The 20,805-nt window shown below is 38.5% G+C and overlaps 1 protein-coding gene across 50 annotated transcripts in view; it reads left to right on the top strand.

The window, feature by feature from the left end:
- Window positions 1-20,805, top strand: part of nfixa (nuclear factor I/Xa) — a 253,758-nt gene that overhangs the window by 90,254 nt on the left and 142,699 nt on the right. For 39 of the 50 annotated variants that reach the window (XR_012405563.1, XR_012405566.1, XR_012405493.1 and 36 more), the window contains one exon: window positions 19,674-20,205. Coding sequence is in view for 29 of the 50 variants with exons in the window: in NM_001366171.1 (NP_001353100.1) it covers window positions 19,674-20,205 (532 nt within the window). In the remaining 21 variants the exon portion in view is untranslated. Of the gene's footprint in view, window positions 1-18,348; window positions 19,146-19,673; window positions 20,206-20,805 lie in introns of those variants that run through there. The other 11 variants (XR_012405659.1, XR_012405651.1, XR_012405795.1 and 8 more) reach the window with 2 other exon arrangements.

Consider the following 20,805-nt stretch of genomic DNA (forward strand, 5'->3'; position numbering starts at 1 on the left):
TGAAGAAAAAAAACCTTGAGAGAACCAGACTCAGTTGGGCACGACCATTTTAATTTCTCCGCTGACCAAAAGTTATGTGCAGAGCTTCAGTCACCGCGGTGGAGGCTGGTGAATATACTAGTATTATATATAATATACTATGAACCCTGAATATACTAGTATTCAGCTTAAAGTAACATTTAAAGACCTAACTAGGTTAGTTAAGCAATTTAGGGTAATTAGGCTAGTCACTGTATAATGACAGTTTGTTCTGTAGACAATTAAAAAAAAAAAACATTGCTTAAAGGGGCTAATAATATTGACCTTAAAATAGTTTTAAAAAAATTAAAAACTGCTTTCATTCTAGCCGAAATAAAACAAGTCAGACTTTCTCCAGAAGAAAAAATATTATAGGAAATACTGTGAAAAACTCCTTGCTCTGTTAAACATCATTTGGGAAATATTTGAAGAAGAAATGAAATAATTAACCATTGTGTTCATTTTAATTTTCAACTGTATATCGTTACACGCAGCAGAGTATACATCAGAATACTGTTTGGTTAAAAGAGTTACTTGCAGTTTGTTTGGAGTGAATGGCTCGGATCAGATGCGTGTGTGTGAATGCAGCATCTGCAGAAATCAAGAAGCTGCATAATTAGCCCTCGGTGTGTTTGCAGAAGAGTAATCGCGCCAGCTCTTTTTATTTATGTTTTAGTGAGCGTACACCTTCACACAGGTGTCAGAGACCTGAGCAAACACGCAGGCCAGCGCAGTCAAATGAGGTCAGGAGAGAAGCGTGAGCTGGATTTATATCTCTGCGCTCTGGAGGGAAACTCTGGTTCCAAAGACAAGACGGAGGAAGAGTCTCCGCTGTACACACTGTAAAAAGCGATTAGTTGACTAGTAAACCCGTTGCTTTTAAAACAATTAATTGACATTACTTAGGCAGTGGGTTTATTCAATTCATCTTTATTTCTGTTGCACTTTTACCATGTAGATTGTGTCAAAGCAGCTTCACATAGAAGTTCTAGTAAATTGAAACTGTGTCAGTTCAGTTTTCAGAGTTGAAGTTCAGTTTAGTGTGAAGAGCAAACACGTCGATGCACTGCTCCACAAGTCCCAAACTAATCAAGCCATAATGACACAAGTAAAGTTGAATCAACTTAAAAGTTCCAAGTTACAACATGTTTACTCAATTTTTTAAGTAAAGTCAACTTGTCGCTTGTAGGGCAACAGGTTTACTCCATTTTTTAAGTAAAGTTAATAAACATTCTTTACAGTGCAGTAACTCCAGGTCATACAGTAGGAGCATTTTACCCGTCTCTTACTGGTCACTGATATCTGTGTATGAAAACATCCTCAGTGCTTCTACAGCGCATTATTGCGTGTAAAGCTAATGACCTCATCAGTTCTGCTGTTGATGATGATGATGATGATGATGATAAATGATTGATGATAAAAAAGATTTTAATGATTTTGTTTTCATATCTGGGTAAGTGAACTAAAGACCTGCAAATCAACCAATCAAAAAAAGACTTGCTGGCTGCACTGTCATTGTGGGTGGTTGCCATTGGCAAGTTTTGCATGATAATTAATTTATTCAGATTATAATTAATTAGTTAAATATAAAATCCAACTCACATTTCTTTTTTCTTTCTTTCTTTCTTTCTTTCTTTCTTTCTTTCTTTCTTTCTTTCTTTCTATCTTTCTTCCTTTTTTATAAAAAGGTTTTTAAAAAGTTTTATTTTTTCATTTTATTCTGTCCTATAATTATATTTTATTTATTATTTATTTATGTATTTTATTTTTTTATTTACTATTTATTTAATTATTAGTGTTTATTTGTTAATTTATAAATTATTAAAATGAAATTATTAATTATTAAAAATAATAGCTGTATTCTATAGACTAATTAATTATTTTTTTATTTATCAAAGGCATTATTATTATAATTATTATTATTATTATTATTATTATTATTATTATTATTATTATTATCTATCTATCTATCTATCTATCTATCTATCTATCTATCTATCTATCTATCTATCTATCTATCTATCTATCTATCTATCTATCTATCTATCTATCTATCTATCTATCTATCTATCTATCTATCCATCCATCCATTTATTTATTGTTCCATCCATCCATCCATCCATCCATCCATCCATCCATCCATCCATCCATCCATCCATCCATTCATCCATCTATTGTCTGCACTAAAAATGATTAGTTAAGTGAGTAAACCTTTTGCTTCCATCTACATATATATTTTTAATATATTTATTAAATTTACTTGCTTTTTTTTTGTACTTTTGTACTTTATTCTAGTGCTTCTTCTTTAGGTTTTATATGAAGAGAGTCTCTCTTTCTTCAGCCATGTCTGTAGTACTTCATAAATCTCCAGCTGTTTCACTTTTCGTTTCCACTTGTCTACTTGTCTAGCTTTTTAAGTGGATGACGATAATGATGATGATGGTAACTAACAATGCGTATGCTTGTCATGTAAAAAAACTTCTACAACATAAATATCCCCCATTATTTATTTAAGTTTACTCCTAAGCCGGCAGCGTAAGATGCAAACACAGAACTGCCATTAAAGTGTACATTTTGAGAATAACGCAAACACAGTTGCAATCACAGTGCCAGGAAACACAAACAACTCTTTTTCTTTCTCTCTTCAGGCTCCACAAACATATACAACCCATTTATAAACACACACATACACACATTCTTACCCCCAGCTGCACCACACACACACTGGCTGCGGCTGGATTAAGCATACTATAATGGGAAGCATGCAGTGTTAGCCTCTCATTACCACTGCACCTGTCCTGAACTGACAGAACTAATGCTGGACAGCACTTAATGAGACACACACACGGACAGATCACGCTAATACTGACACAGAGAGAGAGAAAGAGAGAGAGAGAGATGTCATATCAAACATTTCTCAAATGCCAATGCAGAAAGCAGATTCAGATTTTATGGATTAAAAAGTTTGGTGAAGATACTTTTTTTAAAATTAGTTTTTAAATTTTTTTTTCTGTGCAATCATGCGTCATTTGTTTGATTCACGAAAAAACAGTGAAAGATTGGAACTGCGAACAACAGACTTGTTTTTAAATCATATCATATCCCATCATATCCTATCCTTTCGTATTGTATCCCATCCTATTGTATCCCATCCTATTGCATCTCATTTGTATTGTATCCCATCGTACCCCATCCCATCATATCCCACCCCATCATATTGTATCCCATTGTATCATACCTCATCCAATTGTATCACATCCCATCTTATCCCATCTCATTGTATTGTATCCCATCGTACTGTATCCCAGCATATCGTATCCCATCATATCCAATCCCATCGTATTGTATCTCATCCCATCCTATTGTATTCCATCGTATCGTATTCCATTGTATTGTATCCTATCGTACCCCATCCCATCATATCCCACGCCATCATATTGTATTCCATCGTATCCCATCCCATCATATCCCATCCCTTCGTATTGTATCCCATCGTATCGTATCCCATTGTATTGTATTCCATCGGATCCCATCCCATCATATCCCATCCCTTCAAATTGCATCCCATCGTATTGTATCCCATCATATCCCATCCCATCATATCCCATCCCTTCATATCATATCCCATCGTATTGTATCCCATCGTATCATATCCCATTGTATTGTAGCCTATCTTATCCCATCCCATCATATCCGATCCTTTCATATTGTATCCCATCGTATTGTATACCATCGAATCCCATTGTATTGTATCCCATCGTATGCCATCTCATTATATACCATTCCAGTCGTATTGTATCCCATTGTAATGTATCTCATCATTTTGTATTCCATCGTATCCCATTCCTTCATATCCCATCGTATTGTATCCCATCCTATTGTATCATATCATATCCTATCCCATCGTATCTTTATTTAGAATGTATTTATATATGTTTTTGCATTATTATTATTGTTAAAAATTTGACTGACATCTTTATCAAGGTATTTTTTTATTCTATTAATTAATTTGTTTTAATGAATCTCTAGAATTTTCCTTTCGGGGAATCTTCAAATAATATTACTGTTCCATATTGGTTATTAAATCAGTTTTTTGATACTGCAACTGTTTATTGAAAAACCGGATATCTACCAGCCAGCGTTAACCCTTTAACCTCTCTCTCTCTCGCACTCTCTCTCTCTCCGTCACATACTCATACACACATCAGCTGTATTGTGAGCGCAACAAAGGCTTTCCTCGCACTCATTGAGTGTCATTGTGCACGTGTATGTGTGTGTGTTCATTCACACTCACCTTCGCCATTGTCCTGTAATTACAGTCAGTCATCAGAGAGTGTGTGTTTGCGTGACCGGTCACTGAATTTGTGTTTCGTGTTGCTGTTGTTGATTTAGGGCCTTGCACGGCTACTCGTTCTCTCTAGTCATCCAGAAAAGTAGTGGACTAGTCAGCGAGCCAATGTTTACCTTATGGAAATGACCTGTCATGCAGATGGAGAGAGAGAGATGAGTGAGATGAGAATATACAGTTGAAGTCAGAATTATTAGCCGTCGTTGTATATATATTTTTTCTCCATTTTTTTTTACACATTTCCAAACATAATAGATTTAATGAGTCCTTTTTAGAAACTGTTTTCTTTAATAAAATGACAATAAATAATATCTAGATATTTTTCAAGATATTAGTATTTAGCTCAAAGTGACATCTAAAGGGCTAACTAGGTTAATTAGGCAAGTTAGGGTAATTAGGTAATTAAGTCATTGTATAACAGTGGTTTGTTCTGTAGACAATCGAATAAAATGTTGCTTAAAGGGGCTAATAATATTGACCTTAAAATTGTTTTTAAAAAATGTAAAACTCCAGATGATACTTTGAAAATGTCATTGCTCTGTTAACCACCATTTGAGAAATAAATATTCTAAAATAAATAAATAAATAAATAAATAGGAAGAAAATTACAGGAGGGTGAATAATTTTGACTTCAACTGTATTTTATATATATATATATATATATATATATATATATATATATATATATATATATATATATATATAGGAGAAAAACTCATTTAAATGAATTTTAAAACACAGCTGATCAAATCATTATAAAAACTGGTAATTGACACTCTAAGTCAGTGGTGGGCAAACTCGGTTCTGGAGGGCCGGTGTCCTACACAGTTTAGCTCCTACTCTAGTTAAACACACCTGGTTATTGATTTCTAGTTATCTTGAATACACTGATTAGCATGTTTAGGTGTGTTTGATTAGTGTTGGAGATAAACTATGCAGGTCAACGGCCCTCCGGTGCCAAGATTGCCCACCTCTGCTCTAAGTCGATCTCTCTCTATTGTATATTGTAGTGCTGTGTTTATTACATAGTAATCTGCTAGTGTTTGCTTTGCTTTGGCTTTTTTGGGGTTAATTATTGTGATCTCCTGATTGCAACAGAGAACTAGTGGGAAATCTCTGTAGACTGATGTCATTTCATGACGTTCAGCCTTATAATCTTAAAATGTGAGCAAAATCACCTGTTTTGTCATCACTTTAGACATGACGCTAGAGAATCCTTCAAACACTAGCTCTAAAGTGACGTTGGTGAAGTAGCAACGGTTTCTGCTGTTGTGACGTCAGCTGCAGAAGTTAATGAATGGCGGGAGGAAATAGTTCCAAAAGGGTTTTGAGACTGTTGTATAAACGCAATATCACACTCGTAGCAGTGCAATATGGCTGTATATTGGCACTGGTGTGAGGCGTGTGTTGGCTTGAGGCTGCAGGCCTAGTGCCTTAGTGTCACACCAGCAACGATATACAGTCATATTGCACTGCTACGAGTGTGATATTGCTCTATACAACATTTCGACTGCATAATCGTGTATATAAAAATCGAAAAATCCTTTTGTATGAGGAACTACTTTCTTCCACCATTCATTCACATCTGCAGCTGACGTCAGAACAGCAGAAACCGTTCACTTCAAGAACGTCACTTTAGAGCTAAAGTGATTTGATCAGCTGTGGTTTGAAATTTACGCTGTGCTTTTCTCATCCAAGGATGTATTATGCAGTCTCTGTCGCCATCTTGTGGCAGAACCTCAACTGTCTTTGCTCTGCTCAGTATGACTCGCTGACGGCAACGAACGCAGTGAATCTCTGAAATTATGAATATTTCAAATAGGCACTATCCTTATAAATAAACTGCATAGTTGCAATCTAAACAACTACATTCTCGCCTAAAAGCCTCAAAAGCACATTATGTTGTCCAACAGCTGCAATATTTGTCAAACTGCAGTGACTTTATTGATCTGCTGTAACTATGAGTAGTACAGACGGGTGAAGAGGCTATTAGCCAATCAGATTCGAGAACCATACAGAACTGTTGTGTGTGTATATATATATATATATATATATATATATATATATATATATATATACATATATATATATATATATATATATATATATATATATATATATATATATATATATACAGTATATGTGAAATGTAGTGTGCTGCTGCATCAAGAAAGTATTTGACATCAGACAAAAAAAGTTGGTGAGTGTCTGCTTCTGAGTATGTGTTTTGTGTGTAAACTTCTAGCGGAGTGTTTGTGGGTGTTTTGTGGCAGTTTTTCACTTAGTTTGATCGCTGCACAGTAAACAGCCGTAACGCAGTCATGAAGGAAACTGCCCTGTAGGGTGTGTTAATAAAGAAGCGTTCGCTGCGGTGCAACACTGACATCACAATACAGTCCGCTGAGGGTTTACATCCGCCGTCAACTCATTAAGACGTCCCATAGAAAGACATGAGACAGATTAGCTACTGTAAAATAATTAAAAAACAAGTGACAGGAATGCTGGGAATAAGAATCATCACTGGGAAAAGAAAAAAAGAGGGAGAGACGAATGACATGACCAGTGTGTCTGGGGCGAGTAAAGCAGACAGATAGAGAGAGAGAGAGTGGCAGAAAGACAGGAGGTGGTGGGTGCCTCATTTGCATAAAGGGTAAGGCACGATGCCCAGTATGGGAGAAGGGTTGGCACCTCGCCTCGCGGAGTGGCAGAGGTAAAAGAAAAGGAGGAGAATAAAAGCGCGGGTGGATGGAGGGGTGTGTGAGTGTTGGAGAGCGCTGAACATCTCTAGTTTAAACCTGGCACTGGAGCTGCTGAAATATCAACCATAATTACGGCGCCGTTATTTACAGGTTATGATGGATGTATATGGGCTAACTCTGCTTCCTCATAACGGATTCTAGGGTTTCACTCTAACTCTGGGATGAACCTCAGTGTGGAAATATGAGTTTCGGATGTAAATGAGGAACTGGCTGTGGTGAAGCAACACAATCTCAGTACTTAAAAATCTACTTTACTGTATATTTTGGCAAATTAGTAAGCTAATTCATATCAGTTTGTATGGGCTCCTATATATGTCATATGCACTCACCGGCCACTTTATTAGGTACGCCTTACTAATCCCGGGTTGTACAGCCTTTTGCCCTCATAACTGCCTTAATCCTTCATGGCATAGATTCAACAGGGTACTGGAAATATTCCTCAGAGGTTTTGGTCCGTATTGACATGATAGCATCACGCAGTTGCTGCAGATTTGTCGGCTGCACATCCATGATGCGAATCTCCCGTTCCACCACATCCTAAATGTGCTCTTTTGGATTGAGAACTGGTGACTGTGGAGGCCATTTGAGTACAGTGAACTCATTGTCATGTTCAAGAAACCAGTCTGAGATGATTCACGCTTTATGGTGTGTTATCCTGCTGGAAGCAGCCATCAGAAGATGAGTACACTGTGGTCATTAAGGGATGGACATGGTCAGCAGCAATCTGCTTGTTAAGTGGTGACGTAGGTTATACTGTTTCCGGGTCCAAGCCGCCATTCATTTGAGTGGAGAAATCATTTGTTTATGATCACGTTTTATTCCTATCACACATTAAAGTAAATTTTATATAAAATCATAGTGTACACAACAATCTCTGGGCTTGCTGCATAACAAATACCAAAAATTAAACAATTTATAAAAAAATTAATCACTTTCTGGCCATCGGATATTAGGCATGGACATATATGCGATCGTGATTTTCGAAAGTATTAAATCGCTTTGTAAACGTTTATTATTACCATTTCATGAGTCTCCCCATTCAGTTGAATAGAGCGCTTGGACCCGCTTCGCGTGACGTCACACTTAACAAGCGGATACTCAAGTAGGCTGTGGCGTTGACATGATGCTCAATTGGTAATAATGCACCCAAACTGTGCTAAGAAAATATCCCCCACACCATTACACCACCACCACCAGCCTGAACCATTGATACAAGGCAGGATGGATCCATGCTTTCATGTTGTTGATGCCAAATTCTGACCCGAACATCCAAATGTCGCAGCAGAAATCGAGATTCATCAGACCAGGCAACGCGTTTCCAATCTTCTATTGTCCAATTTCGTTGAGTCTGTGCAAATTGTAGCCTCAGTTTCCTGTTCCTATCTGACAGGAGTGGCACCTGGTGTGGTCTTCTGTTGCTGTAGCCCATCTGCCTCAAGGTTGGACGTACTGTGTGTTCAGAGCTGCTCTTCTGCATATCTCGGTTGTAACAAGTGGTTATTTGCCTTTCTATCAGCTGGAACCAGTCTGGAAGGGCATCCGCTGTGTAAAACATATGCTGGAATAATTGGCGGTTCATTTCGCTGTGGCGACCCCTGAAAAAAAAGGGACTAAGCTAAAGGAAAATGAATTGAATTAAAAAAATTGTTGAAACAACACAATTCCTGAGTTTTCTGGAGAGACAACTTTGTTGTTTTATTTTCAATCCACCTCAATTTGCAAATAAATAAATAAGTTAACTTAATTCCTTTATGGTGTCTATTTTTAATAACATTTTTTTACAGTTTGGTAGAAATCAGAGTGTGTTGTATAGCAGAGTCTTGTTAACTTCTGTTAGATCTGTTGAATTTGATCCTCGTCCATGTGAGGAAATTTATACTAATTTTTAGCATTTACAGAGCCTAGGGCTGACAGAGACAGGTGCCGTTTCTCAAGACACCTGCTTCAGTGAGATCCATCAGGGAGAAGCGGCAGATACTCTCTGCCTGTATGTGTGTGTGTGTGTGTGTGTGTGTGTGTGTGTGTGTGTGTGTGTGGTGTTACAAAACAATTTCCTTCTAACACCTTTTTGCTGCATGTATTAGGCACTTTTAAAAATTACCACTGTCACATCCTGGAGTGGAGAACAGCGAGAGTTACTTAATTGGAAAGTAATTCAGAAAGATTTAAAAATGGCCGAATGAAAGAGTTACAATAATTTATAATTATATTAGTAATTTTAATAATGATAATAATCATAATAACAATATCAAAGGGCAACATGGTGGCTCAGTAGTTAGCCCTGTTGCCTCTCAGCTAGAAGGTCACTGGTTCGAGTCCTGTCTGGGTCAGTTGGCAGTTCAGTGTGGAGTTTGCATGCTCTCCTCATGTTGGCGTAGGAAAAAACTTCATCTCCCTCTCTCTCTGTCAAACACACACACACACACACACACACACATACACCCACAGTGCATTGTGCTCTTCACACAAACTCTCTCACACACACACACACACATACACAATCTCTTTTCTCTCTCTCACACAATCTCTCTCACTAAAACACACACGCACACAAATTCCCCCTCTTTCTCACACGCACACACGCTCTCTCACAGAAACAAACACACACTCTCTCTCTTTCTTATGCACACACACACACACACACACACTCTCTCTCTCTCTCTCTCTCACTTTTGCATGCACACACACTCTCTTCCTCTCTCTATCTCTCTCTCTCTCACACACACACACACACACACACACTAACACACAGTGGGCTCCTCACACAAACTCACACACAAAAAAACTTTTCCTCTCACACAGGCACACACACACTCTCACACACACACACTCAAACAAACACACTCTCTTTCTTATACATACACACGCACGCACACAAACTCACTCTCTTCCTTTCACACACACACTCTCACAGAAACACACGCGCACACACACACACATACACACACACACACACACACACACACACAGTCTCTTTTAAACACACGCACGTACACACACAAACTCCTTTTCTCACACACACACATACACACAAATTCCCTCTCTTTTTCTCCTGAATGCACACACACTCACTCTCTTCCTCTTTCTCTCTCTCTCACACACACACAACACACACACACACACACACACACACACACACACACACACACACACACAGTGCACTCCTCAAACAAACTCACACACAAAAACTTTTTCTCTAACACAGGCACACACACTCTCACACACACGCACTCATCGAAACAAACACACTCTCTTTCTTACACATACACACGCACGCACACAAACTCACTCTCTTCCTTTCACACACACTCTCTCATAGAAACACAGGGCGCCCACGCACACACACACACACACACACACACACACACACACACACACACACACACACACACACACACACCCACAGTGCATTGTGCTCTTCACACAAACTCTCTCACACACACACACACACACATACACAATCTCTTTTCTCTCTCTCACACAATCTCTCTCACTAAAACACACACGCACACAAATTCCCCCTCTTTCTCTTACACACACACACACACACACACTCACAGAAACAAACACACTCTCTTTCTTTCACACACGCACACAAATCCACTCTCTTCCTCACACGCACACACGCTCTCTCACAGAAACAAACACACACTCTCTCTCTTTCTTATGCACACACACACACACACACACACACACACTCTCTCTCTCTCTCTCTCTCACTTTTGCATGCACACACACTCTCTTCCTCTCTCTCTCTCTCTCTCTCTCACACACACACACACACACACACTAACACACAGTGGGCTCCTCACACAAACTCACACACAAAAAAACTTTTCCTCTCACACAGGCACACACACACTCTCACACACACGCACTCAAACAAACACACTCTCTTTCTTACACATACACACGCACGCACACAAACTCACTCTCTTCCTTTCACACACACACTCTCACAGAAACACACGCGCACACACACACACATACACACACACACACACACAGACTCCTTTTCTCACACACACACATACACACAAATTCCCTCTCTTTTTCTCCTGAATGCACACACACTCACTCTCTTCCTCTTTCTCTCTCTCTCACACACACACAACACACACACACACACACACACACACACAGTGCACTCCTCAAACAAACTCACACACAAAAACTTTTTCTCTAACACAGGCACACACACTCTCACACACACGCACTCATCGAAACAAACACACTCTCTTTCTTACACATACACACGCACGCACACAAACTCACTCTCTTCCTTTCACACACACTCTCTCTTAGAAACACAGGGTGCCCACGCACACACACACACACACACACACACACACACACACACACACTCTCTCTCTGTCTTAAACACCCGCACGTACGCACACAAACTCCCTCTCTCTTACACACACACACTCACACACACAAATTCCCTCTTTTTCTCCTGAATGCACACACTCACTCTCTTCCTCTGTCTATCGCTCTCTCACATAAACACACACACAGTGCGCTCCTCACACAAACTCACACACAAAAGCTCTTACACACAGTCACACACACTCTCACACACACACTCACAGAAACAAACACACCCTCTTTCTTACACATACACACGCACGCACACAAACTCACTCTCTACCTCTCACACATGTACGCACTCTCACAGAAACACACACACACACTCTCTCTCTCTTTCTGTCTGTCTCTCTCTCTCTCTCTCTCTCTCTCTCTCTTAAACACACGCACGCACACAAACTCACAATTCAACTCAACTCACACACACTCTCTCTTAAACACATGCACCCCCCCCCATCTCTCTCTCTCTCTCTCACACACACACAGACAGTGCACAGTGCGCTCCTCGCAGTATGGCTGCAGTATCAATATTTAGGTCGTCGGCCGGTGGACTCGGAGGAGCTGTTGTATTTAGTCGCAGCGCTGTGGTGTCACGCCGTGCTCGTCTCGGCATTTTTTCCAGTTTACACTCCATCATTCTGCCGACTGACTGACTGACCTCACCGGCTCTCTGATCCACCGACATTCATATGACGGATGCTTCTGCTGCCATAACTGCGTTTACTGGCCGTCTCTAAATAGAAATGATCTCAGCCAGGATCATCAATGTTCATGTAATTGACAGCAAACTGACACCTGAATGGGAGAACAAACAGACGATTACTATATAAATCACACATAAACGAGGAACGATAGACTAATGTCAACAAATTCAGTGCGCAGATAGCTAAATAGGCTAACTGTGGTCGATTTTTTATCTTTCGAGAGAACATTTAGGAAGTTTTCTTCTGAGGTCTGTAGGCTTCAGCACTGTCAAACGTATTTTAAAGCCATATTTTCCTTATTTAAATCTAATAAAGTTGTAGATACGATTAATAAATGCGAGTGTTTATTATTTGTTTGAATCCTGACGTAAAAACCGAAGTAGCCCCCTGTTGCTATGGTTACTGCCTCATTTTTGGTTGTGAGCGCCTGTTTACTGTGAGAATAAGTAAAAACGGGCGACTTTTTTTGAGGTAAATTGTTGTTATTTTTTTGTAAAGCAGTTAATATATTTAAAATGTACAATTTTAGGTCTGCCTACATTTTGTTTTAACATAGGCCTACTTTTGTGTGGTTGCGCTTATAATCTGAGGAGCCTAAAATGGCGCCTCATGCATTTTTCTTATTATTATTTTACAACAGTTTTTCCGTGTGCGTTAAGAAAATTTACCCTCGAAACCGAACTCACTTAAATTACTCCCAGATTTGTACATTTCTTGGAAACTTGTCAGCTTTCTAGAAAGGAATTAATTGCACACAAAGCAGTAATACCCACAGCTCCCCGAAAGCACCTCTATAATGAACCGTTTTTGCTCTCTCTGCTTGGTGAGTAAACATTTATTTTACTTATTTATTTAATCCTTCAGAATTTTATTCTTTTATTATTTCTTATAGGCTAAAACATTTTCTTCTTATGCTAAAACGCTTTATGTGTAGCATGTGTCACTTATAATAGATACAAATTGTAACTTGATACAACAGACCACCCTAACTGTCTCCCATGGTCTAATAATATAGCCTATATAAATAACTATATAGCTAGCCTATATGCTGTAGTATATTATATAACGTTAGCATTTGTTAAAATGTTTTTATTGATTGTTCGTATGATAGAAAAAAATCCACATTAACAGTTCCATCAATAGAGACTCTTAAATATTGCTGTTTTAACATGAAATAGTCTAATAATAGGCTATCAAGATATTATACGAATTTTAAAAATATAACAGTGTGAAAAGACAGAAAATATTATTTTTGTGTCAGCTAAAAGACGGATTATGTCTATTATTGGTTTTTAAATCGATTTTGGCTGTTTAAATAAAATCATTTAATATTAATGTAATTAATTCTTATTGAATTGTGTTTGTAGGCTAAATAAAACGAAGCAAATTTTATATTTAACATATAGATTCTTCTCATAATATACAACAAGAAGGTTTATATTTAATTCAAATTATTTTCTTAACGGATTAGCCTATTTAAATTCACAATTGTCGACCTAAATTAAAAATAGACTGGCTGCCAATTGTCGGAAACTTATTTGCTTATACTCTTTGTCTATTAGTTCCTTTTTATTCGTTAAGGGTAGAAAAAAATAATTGGCTATAGATATAGCTGTAGTCTAAAATCTGTAGGCTAGGCTATGGTAATTATCTGTTGTGTTAATACAAATTATATATGTATGATAGGTGCTCTTAATATTGTTGTGAAAGTGTGTTCATCAAAGTTTTATTAGTATGTCTTGGCTATTTTTTTTCTGTCTGTTCTCGCGGCTCTTAGGCTCCAGCCGCGCGGGTGTCTTCTCTCCATCCGCAGCCTTTTTTTCTGTCTCGCGCCAATGTGAAGCTCGAGCTCCCGCCAACGCAATTTAAAAACAAGCAAAAACAAAAAACCCTTAACGGCTTACAGGTCCTTCGTCGAAGGACTTACAAAAGATGCTAAATGAAAGAGAAAAATACTAAAACCCATTAATCTCAAAAGAATAGATGGACTTAGCCAAAGATAAGCGACTGTATTTTGTTTATATATATAAATCCCCTTTTACAAAGAATAATTTTGTCGTTATTATGATTGAATGTCGTCCAGAATTTCTTTGTGTTATTTTTGTAAATAATATAGTACATTTGGAGGCGTAATTAAGCCTGTTTACTTATGTTAGTCTGTGAATTGGGCCAAACTTCACCAAGTTTATTGTCTTGGCATTGGCTACACTAAATAAGTCGACTGAAGCCTTTTAAAAACTGGTAAATAATATTTTAGGTAATGGCAGACATTTGACAAGCACTCTCTTATACACACACACACACACACACACACACACACGTATTAAGCACCCTAATCATCAGTCACTTAAATATATATAGTATATTTTAAAATTAGAAATATTGTATAGCACTTAATTTTGATGGCTTTAAGTGAACTACATGTGTGGTGTAATGTCAAATAACAGGCAATTTTAGCACATGTTCTTGAAACAGTATGCAAGTGTGTGTGCTGTTGAGATTTTTTTTTTCACAGTCTCAGCCTTTTTTTCTCTTTCTCTGGAAGAAGTAGGCCTTGCTATACAGACAATAACACACAAGCAGTACGCAGCAGAGTGAGACAGCCTTTCGTATAAATCTCGCTTTTTTGTCTGTCTCTTTTGCAAACTTTTTTTTTTGGATCTTCCTTTAGCGCTCCTTCTTTTTTTTTTTTCTTGCGTAAAACAAAAGTAGCTGTTTGGAGAGGAGAATGTCCCAAAGATAAGATAAGGCTGTGGTATAAGAGTTTGAATAAGGCCATACGGCAGAGAACTGTTCCAACAAGCTTATGGGGGAACCTGTTTTATATGGCGTGCATACTAATTTTCTCTCATAATAACAACAACACAAAGTTCAGCTCGTCATAACCTTTGCTTCATCCAAAGTAATGTCAGATTTGCAGCAATCGTTCAACCTATAATTCCGGCAGGCACAATGAACTTGTTACTGACACCTTTACCCCGCAGGTCATCTAATATAGACACTTTTGAACTCTTTGTTTGGAGACATGGAAATCATTTCATGGAAATAAACATGTCAGACACTAAATCCATGCAGTCAGTCAAATCAAATCAGATACGTTCTGTAACAACATGCAAGTTCCGGTTTTGCCTGCGAAATGTATGCAAAACCAAATACCACGACATCTTGTTCTTAACGCCGTCAACTCGTATGAATTGTGCAGAACTTTCCTTTAATTTGGAGTGGAATTATGCAAAGTGAATTGCAAGCCAGTGGAACGTTCACAAACAGAATGGCACACCGACCTGACGCTCGGCTTTGTTTGTTAGGAAACGCTGCGTTTACATAGCAGGCGCCTATTGGCAAATGCAAAGCAAGCTGCAGTGAGTTGGTTTGAGAATAAGGCTTCGCCTGGTGGTCTCACGAAGGCCTGATGGTCGCCCTAAGGTGTCGCGTAGCCCTGAGAGAGTGGCATATGTTGCCTAAACTCATTTTAGGGATTAAGCCAGATTAAATCACTTGATATGATTCTGCTCGAGCTAGAATTTTTTTTTTTCCTTCCTCCCCTGGCTCTATCCATGGATCATAACGGATCATTGCAAGCAGGGATAGACTGACCTTTGAATTCCGTTAATATGTTGTATATAGTTTCAGGATTTAAATTATTGAATGTTTCATGTGCTATGGCTCAGAGCCAGTTGGAAAGAGTTTGAGGGCGGTTGATGGAACCGTGGCCAGTGCTCTATTGTCATTACGTCTGGTGTTCGTTGATCATATACATGCGCCTTGCAAACTTAAACATTTGGTTTTCATTGATGTATTGAATATTGTCATTGCAAATCCAGCTGATTTAAATGTGTGAATGGGAATTTAACTGGCTAACGTATGAATACGGGGTTGTGGAAAGAAGATTGTCACAAATTATTCTATTATCTTAAAGCTGTGTGTTTAATATTTCAAAAAATAAAAGTACACTGTAAAAATATCTGCAAATTAACAGTTTTTCTGTATTTTGTGATTCATGTTTTATCTTATTATTATTAATGCTTTTGAATTGCATTATGAGATCTTGGTTTTTCTTTTTGACAACTTTTATCCTTAAAAAGTTTTTAAAAGTGACTTTTCTGAACATTTTTAATGGTTTAAAGCAGGGGTGCCCAAACCTTTTCTTATGAAAGGCCAAAAAACAAACTTGATTGAGGCTAGTGGGTAAGCTAGGTAAACACAGTTGCAATGTGCAATATCCTAATTTATTTAATAATATTTAAAAATGACTAGAAATTATTGCTTTATATTAACTAATACAGCATACAATATATTTTAGCATGAACTTATTACAGTAAAACCAAAAACAATCAAATTTAAAACAGCATTGCACTAGTTTTTGCCTTGATTTGCTCATCGAGGTCTTCTGCATAGTCCTCTCTCTGTTGTGTGACATTATTTACTGTTCATTTAAAAAAATATGATCTATTAAAAACATTTTATTGAAACATTTAATTTTAGTTTGTTTTTTTGTAGCTCAGCAATAAAACAAACAAACAAAAAAACGTTACATCAAATTAGAAATGACAATCTCTTTTAAAGGCATTCGCCGCAACACTCTCCATCATTCTCAATCTCTTCTTAGATGGGATGGCGGGCCAAATCAAAGGTTACAATGAGCCAACTTTGGCCTGCTTGCCCTGCTTTGGGCATCTCTGGTTTAAAGTGATTTATTGTCTAGGTTGGTTATCGTTTTTTTACAGACTTATTTCTCTATATATTATTTCTTTTACATTATATTATTTCAAAATGTCAGTAAAAGTCACTTTGTTAAACTGTAGAGTTGAATTTTCAGTATGAAAAGTTGATAGAGATCAACACTCCAAAATGCCATACACAACCGTAAATAAACTGAAAATACAAAATACAGAATCTGTTAATTAACAGATATTTTTTACAGTGTATAGTCTTTTGTCCAAGTGTTGAATACTTGATACTGAATGACAAATATATTACTTTATTAATAAGATTAAATAAAAACACTTCAAAATAAAGGTTTAAATCAGCGATTTTATTAAAATGTCCTTCACACAAAGAACAAATATTTCCTTTTAGGAACTGTTCAATGAAAGGTTCAATGAAAACCAAAAATGCTTCTTCTATAGCGTCACTACAAAAACCCTCTTAATCTTTATTTTTAATATTTAAGTTAAAAATTCTAGAATTTCAACTCTTTCATTGACTATTTTCTCTCATAGTTTTAAACCTTTATTAGTTTCTTCTGTTCAACGCAAAAGAAGTTAAGTAATGTTGGTTGCTGCCACTTTTTAACTTCCAAAAAAACAATAAAAAATGAAGAATAGCCACCAGAATTGCTTTAAATATCTTTTTTGTGTGTTCAGCAGACGATTAATAAAGTGAACGATGACAGGATTTTCGTTTTCATAACTGTTGTTATGAAACAATTCTCGAACAATTATTGAACAATTCTCTGGTCTTACTGTTTTGTTTGAGACATTAAAAGGTTAAAAGTAAGATTTCTTTCACCTTTTCATTTGAAATACTACTTCTGTTGTCAGGAAAACGTAACAAACCTCTCTTTGTTGTGTGAAAAACGTTGTCACGTCCTCAGATTAAGTTTAAAGAGGGAATGTTGTCCCGTCTCTCTCCTTTTACTCTTTGTTTGTCTGGCGAATCTAAAGGCAGCTGCTGGTCTGTAGCGTCTGCTGAGAGTTCTGGCCCGCGCGTTCACACGCCGCTCAATGGAGGGAGGGGACGGGACGGGGCAAACGGGGACACTGCTGTGCGCCCGCTCGCTCGCTGGAGGTGATGGCAAGTGTATTGGTGAAAATGACAAAAGTGCGTGTCTGCGTCTGAGTGCAATTCTTGAGGACAAGAGGGGGAAAATGGAGGTAAATTGGGGTGGGAATGAAATACGGGCAGCGCCGCTGATTGGCACATGTAAAATTAATGTGCTCTGGACTTTGCAGTTGCACAAGATAGGAACTTGTTAATTTGGCAAAGTAAGAAGCCAACCCACTGACCGAACCCTACACTATCTCCCTCCCCCCGTCTCTTTCACCCTCCCTCCATCCCTGCCTCCCTCCCATTCAGCCCTTCAAGCGTGCGTATTGGCTGAGCGATCGGGCACCCGGTGCCAAATAGGTGGGCTCAGCTTCGCGCTGGCACACTCTGAGGCAATGGATAGGAAAAGAGCATGGAGAGGAAGAGAGAGATAGAGTTGGAGAGGAAAAAGGGGAAAAAAAGAAGCTTCTATCGGGTTTGCCAGCGGTCGTACGCGCTCTTCCAACATTGATTTGGTTCTCTGTTTTTTTTTTTTTTGCGCTCTCTATTCGCTCCTCTCTACCCCCCTCTCTCTTTCTCTCTGTCTATCTCCCGTTCTCTGTCTATCTCTCGCTCTCTGTGAGTCGAATGCAGAGCACGCATATCTGAACCAACTCCACTTACTGCTTTGCCAAACATTTTTTCCTCTTTGTTGCGGCATTTGTGTATTTATTTGTGTATGTTTTTCTCTAACTGTGAGTACTTTTATTTTAATCGCGAATGATTTCAGTTCGCTTTTCTTGTTTGAATTTTAAATTCTAATAATTTTTTTTTTTTGGATTTGGTTTTTGGTGCTTGGCAAAATCCCCATTTTTTTTTTTTTTTTTTTGGCAAAGTTTCTTTTTGTTCTCTCTCTCTCTCGTTTTCTTTTTTATGTATTAAATATTTCTCTCTAGCATTTCTTGTTTTTCTATATCCAAAGCAATATCACAATTTGGCTTCTCCAAGATATTCTCAAAATCAAACTGGACTTTTTTTATCACAAATTTTTGAACTTTTTGTCACAACAACGAAAACCTTCAGCGACTTTGTTTACTATCAATCGTGGCATGTAGTGTCAAACTGAGCACGGAGAAGACATTTTACTGGTTTTTCCTCTCTTGTATCGGCCGGCAGGGTTTATGATGAAAGTGCAGAATGGTAACTACCGCCAGTTTTCTTTGCTGTTTCGCTGCATGTCTTGTGTGTTTTTGTCTGTGCGCTGCTTCTGTGTTTGTGTGGCCGTGTATAGTTTGGATCAGGACGTGCGGTGGTGCGGTTTGGCACAAGCGACAGCGAGCAGCTGTTACAGACTCTTTTCATCTGTCCCTTAAAAACATCATTGTCTTGCTCTGAACGGAGAGACAGATCTTAAAATAAAGCATCAAACTAAAAAAATTAAATAAAATAAAGTTAGAAATGTCATTTATTTTTGTTATTTTTGTCTGTAATTAAATACTCTTCCATTTAATTCCACCTAATGATTGCTGCATTTATATGCTCATGCATTTAATGGATGTTGTGTGTCTATGTCTGTGTGTGTGTGTGTGTGTGTGATCCTCACACGTTCCTCATACTGTTCCCTTTACGCTGTCAGTCGGTCGGCTCATGCTCCGTGAATCTAACATCTTCTCTCCTTCTCTCCTCTCCTCTCCTCTTCTCCCCGTCTCTCCCTCTCCGTCCCTCCAGGATGAATTCCACCCCTTCATCGAGGCTCTCCTCCCGCACGTGCGGGCGTTCTCCTACACCTGGTTCAACCTGCAGGCCCGTAAGCGCAAGTACTTTAAGAAGCACGAGAAGCGCATGTCCAAGGATGAGGAGCGCGCCGTCAAAGACGAACTCCTGGGCGAGAAGCCCGAGATCAAGCAGAAGTGGGCGTCGAGGCTGCTGGCCAAACTGCGCAAGGACATCCGGCCGGAGTTTCGCGAAGACTTCGTGCTCACCATCACGGGGAAGAAGGCACCGTGCTGCGTGCTCTCCAACCCGGATCAGAAGGGTAAGATCCGGCGCATCGACTGCCTGCGGCAGGCCGACAAAGTCTGGCGCCTGGACCTGGTGATGGTGATCCTGTTCAAGGGAAGCCCGCTGGAGAGCACAGACGGAGAGAGGCTGGTCAAGTCCCCGCAGTGCTCCAACCACAGCCTGTGCGTGCAGCCGCATCACATCGGAGTGTCTGTCAAGGAGCTGGACCTGTACCTGGCCTACTTCGTCCACATGCCAGGTCAGTGGGTTACACTCTCTTTCTTCCCTCCTACTGCTACTGATATGTTGATTTAAGAGCGGCCAGAATCTAGAGTAAGGCGACACCGCCGTAATCGCCGTCACATCCAGCACACTTACTGTATAAACACTTGCTTCCAGTGTGTGTGAGAGTGTGTGTGTGTGTGTGTGTTCTACTGCCAGAGCTGAAATCAACCTGAAAACAGGCTTTATATTAAAATAAGGGGAATTTATTTCTGTTTATTATTATTGGTTTATTATTTATTATGTCTTTTAGTTTTGCTTCTAGTTAGGAAGAAATGCTGTTGAGCTGCTGTCAGATCTCATGTTGACTTTTTGGAAATGTTTTTACATTCAATCAAGATCATTTTAACATTGTGAATTAGATTCTTTTCTTGTAAAAGGTAAACATTTGACATGGCTTTAGATATCATGCATGTATTTTGTTATCTGGTTATGCTCTTCTGTTTGGAAGAAATCCCCTCAAACTGTATTGAATTTTCAGGCTGAATTTGGGTGGGACGAATAATTAAAATCATTTCAACATTATTAATTGGCAGCAACAAAGAAAGTCATTTAAAAAATCCTGCAAATTGGTGTA

The sequence above is a fragment of the Danio rerio genome, chromosome 1, assembly GCF_049306965.1.
Source record: "Danio rerio strain Tuebingen ecotype United States chromosome 1, GRCz12tu, whole genome shotgun sequence".
Lineage (NCBI taxonomy): Eukaryota > Metazoa > Chordata > Actinopteri > Cypriniformes > Danionidae > Danio > Danio rerio.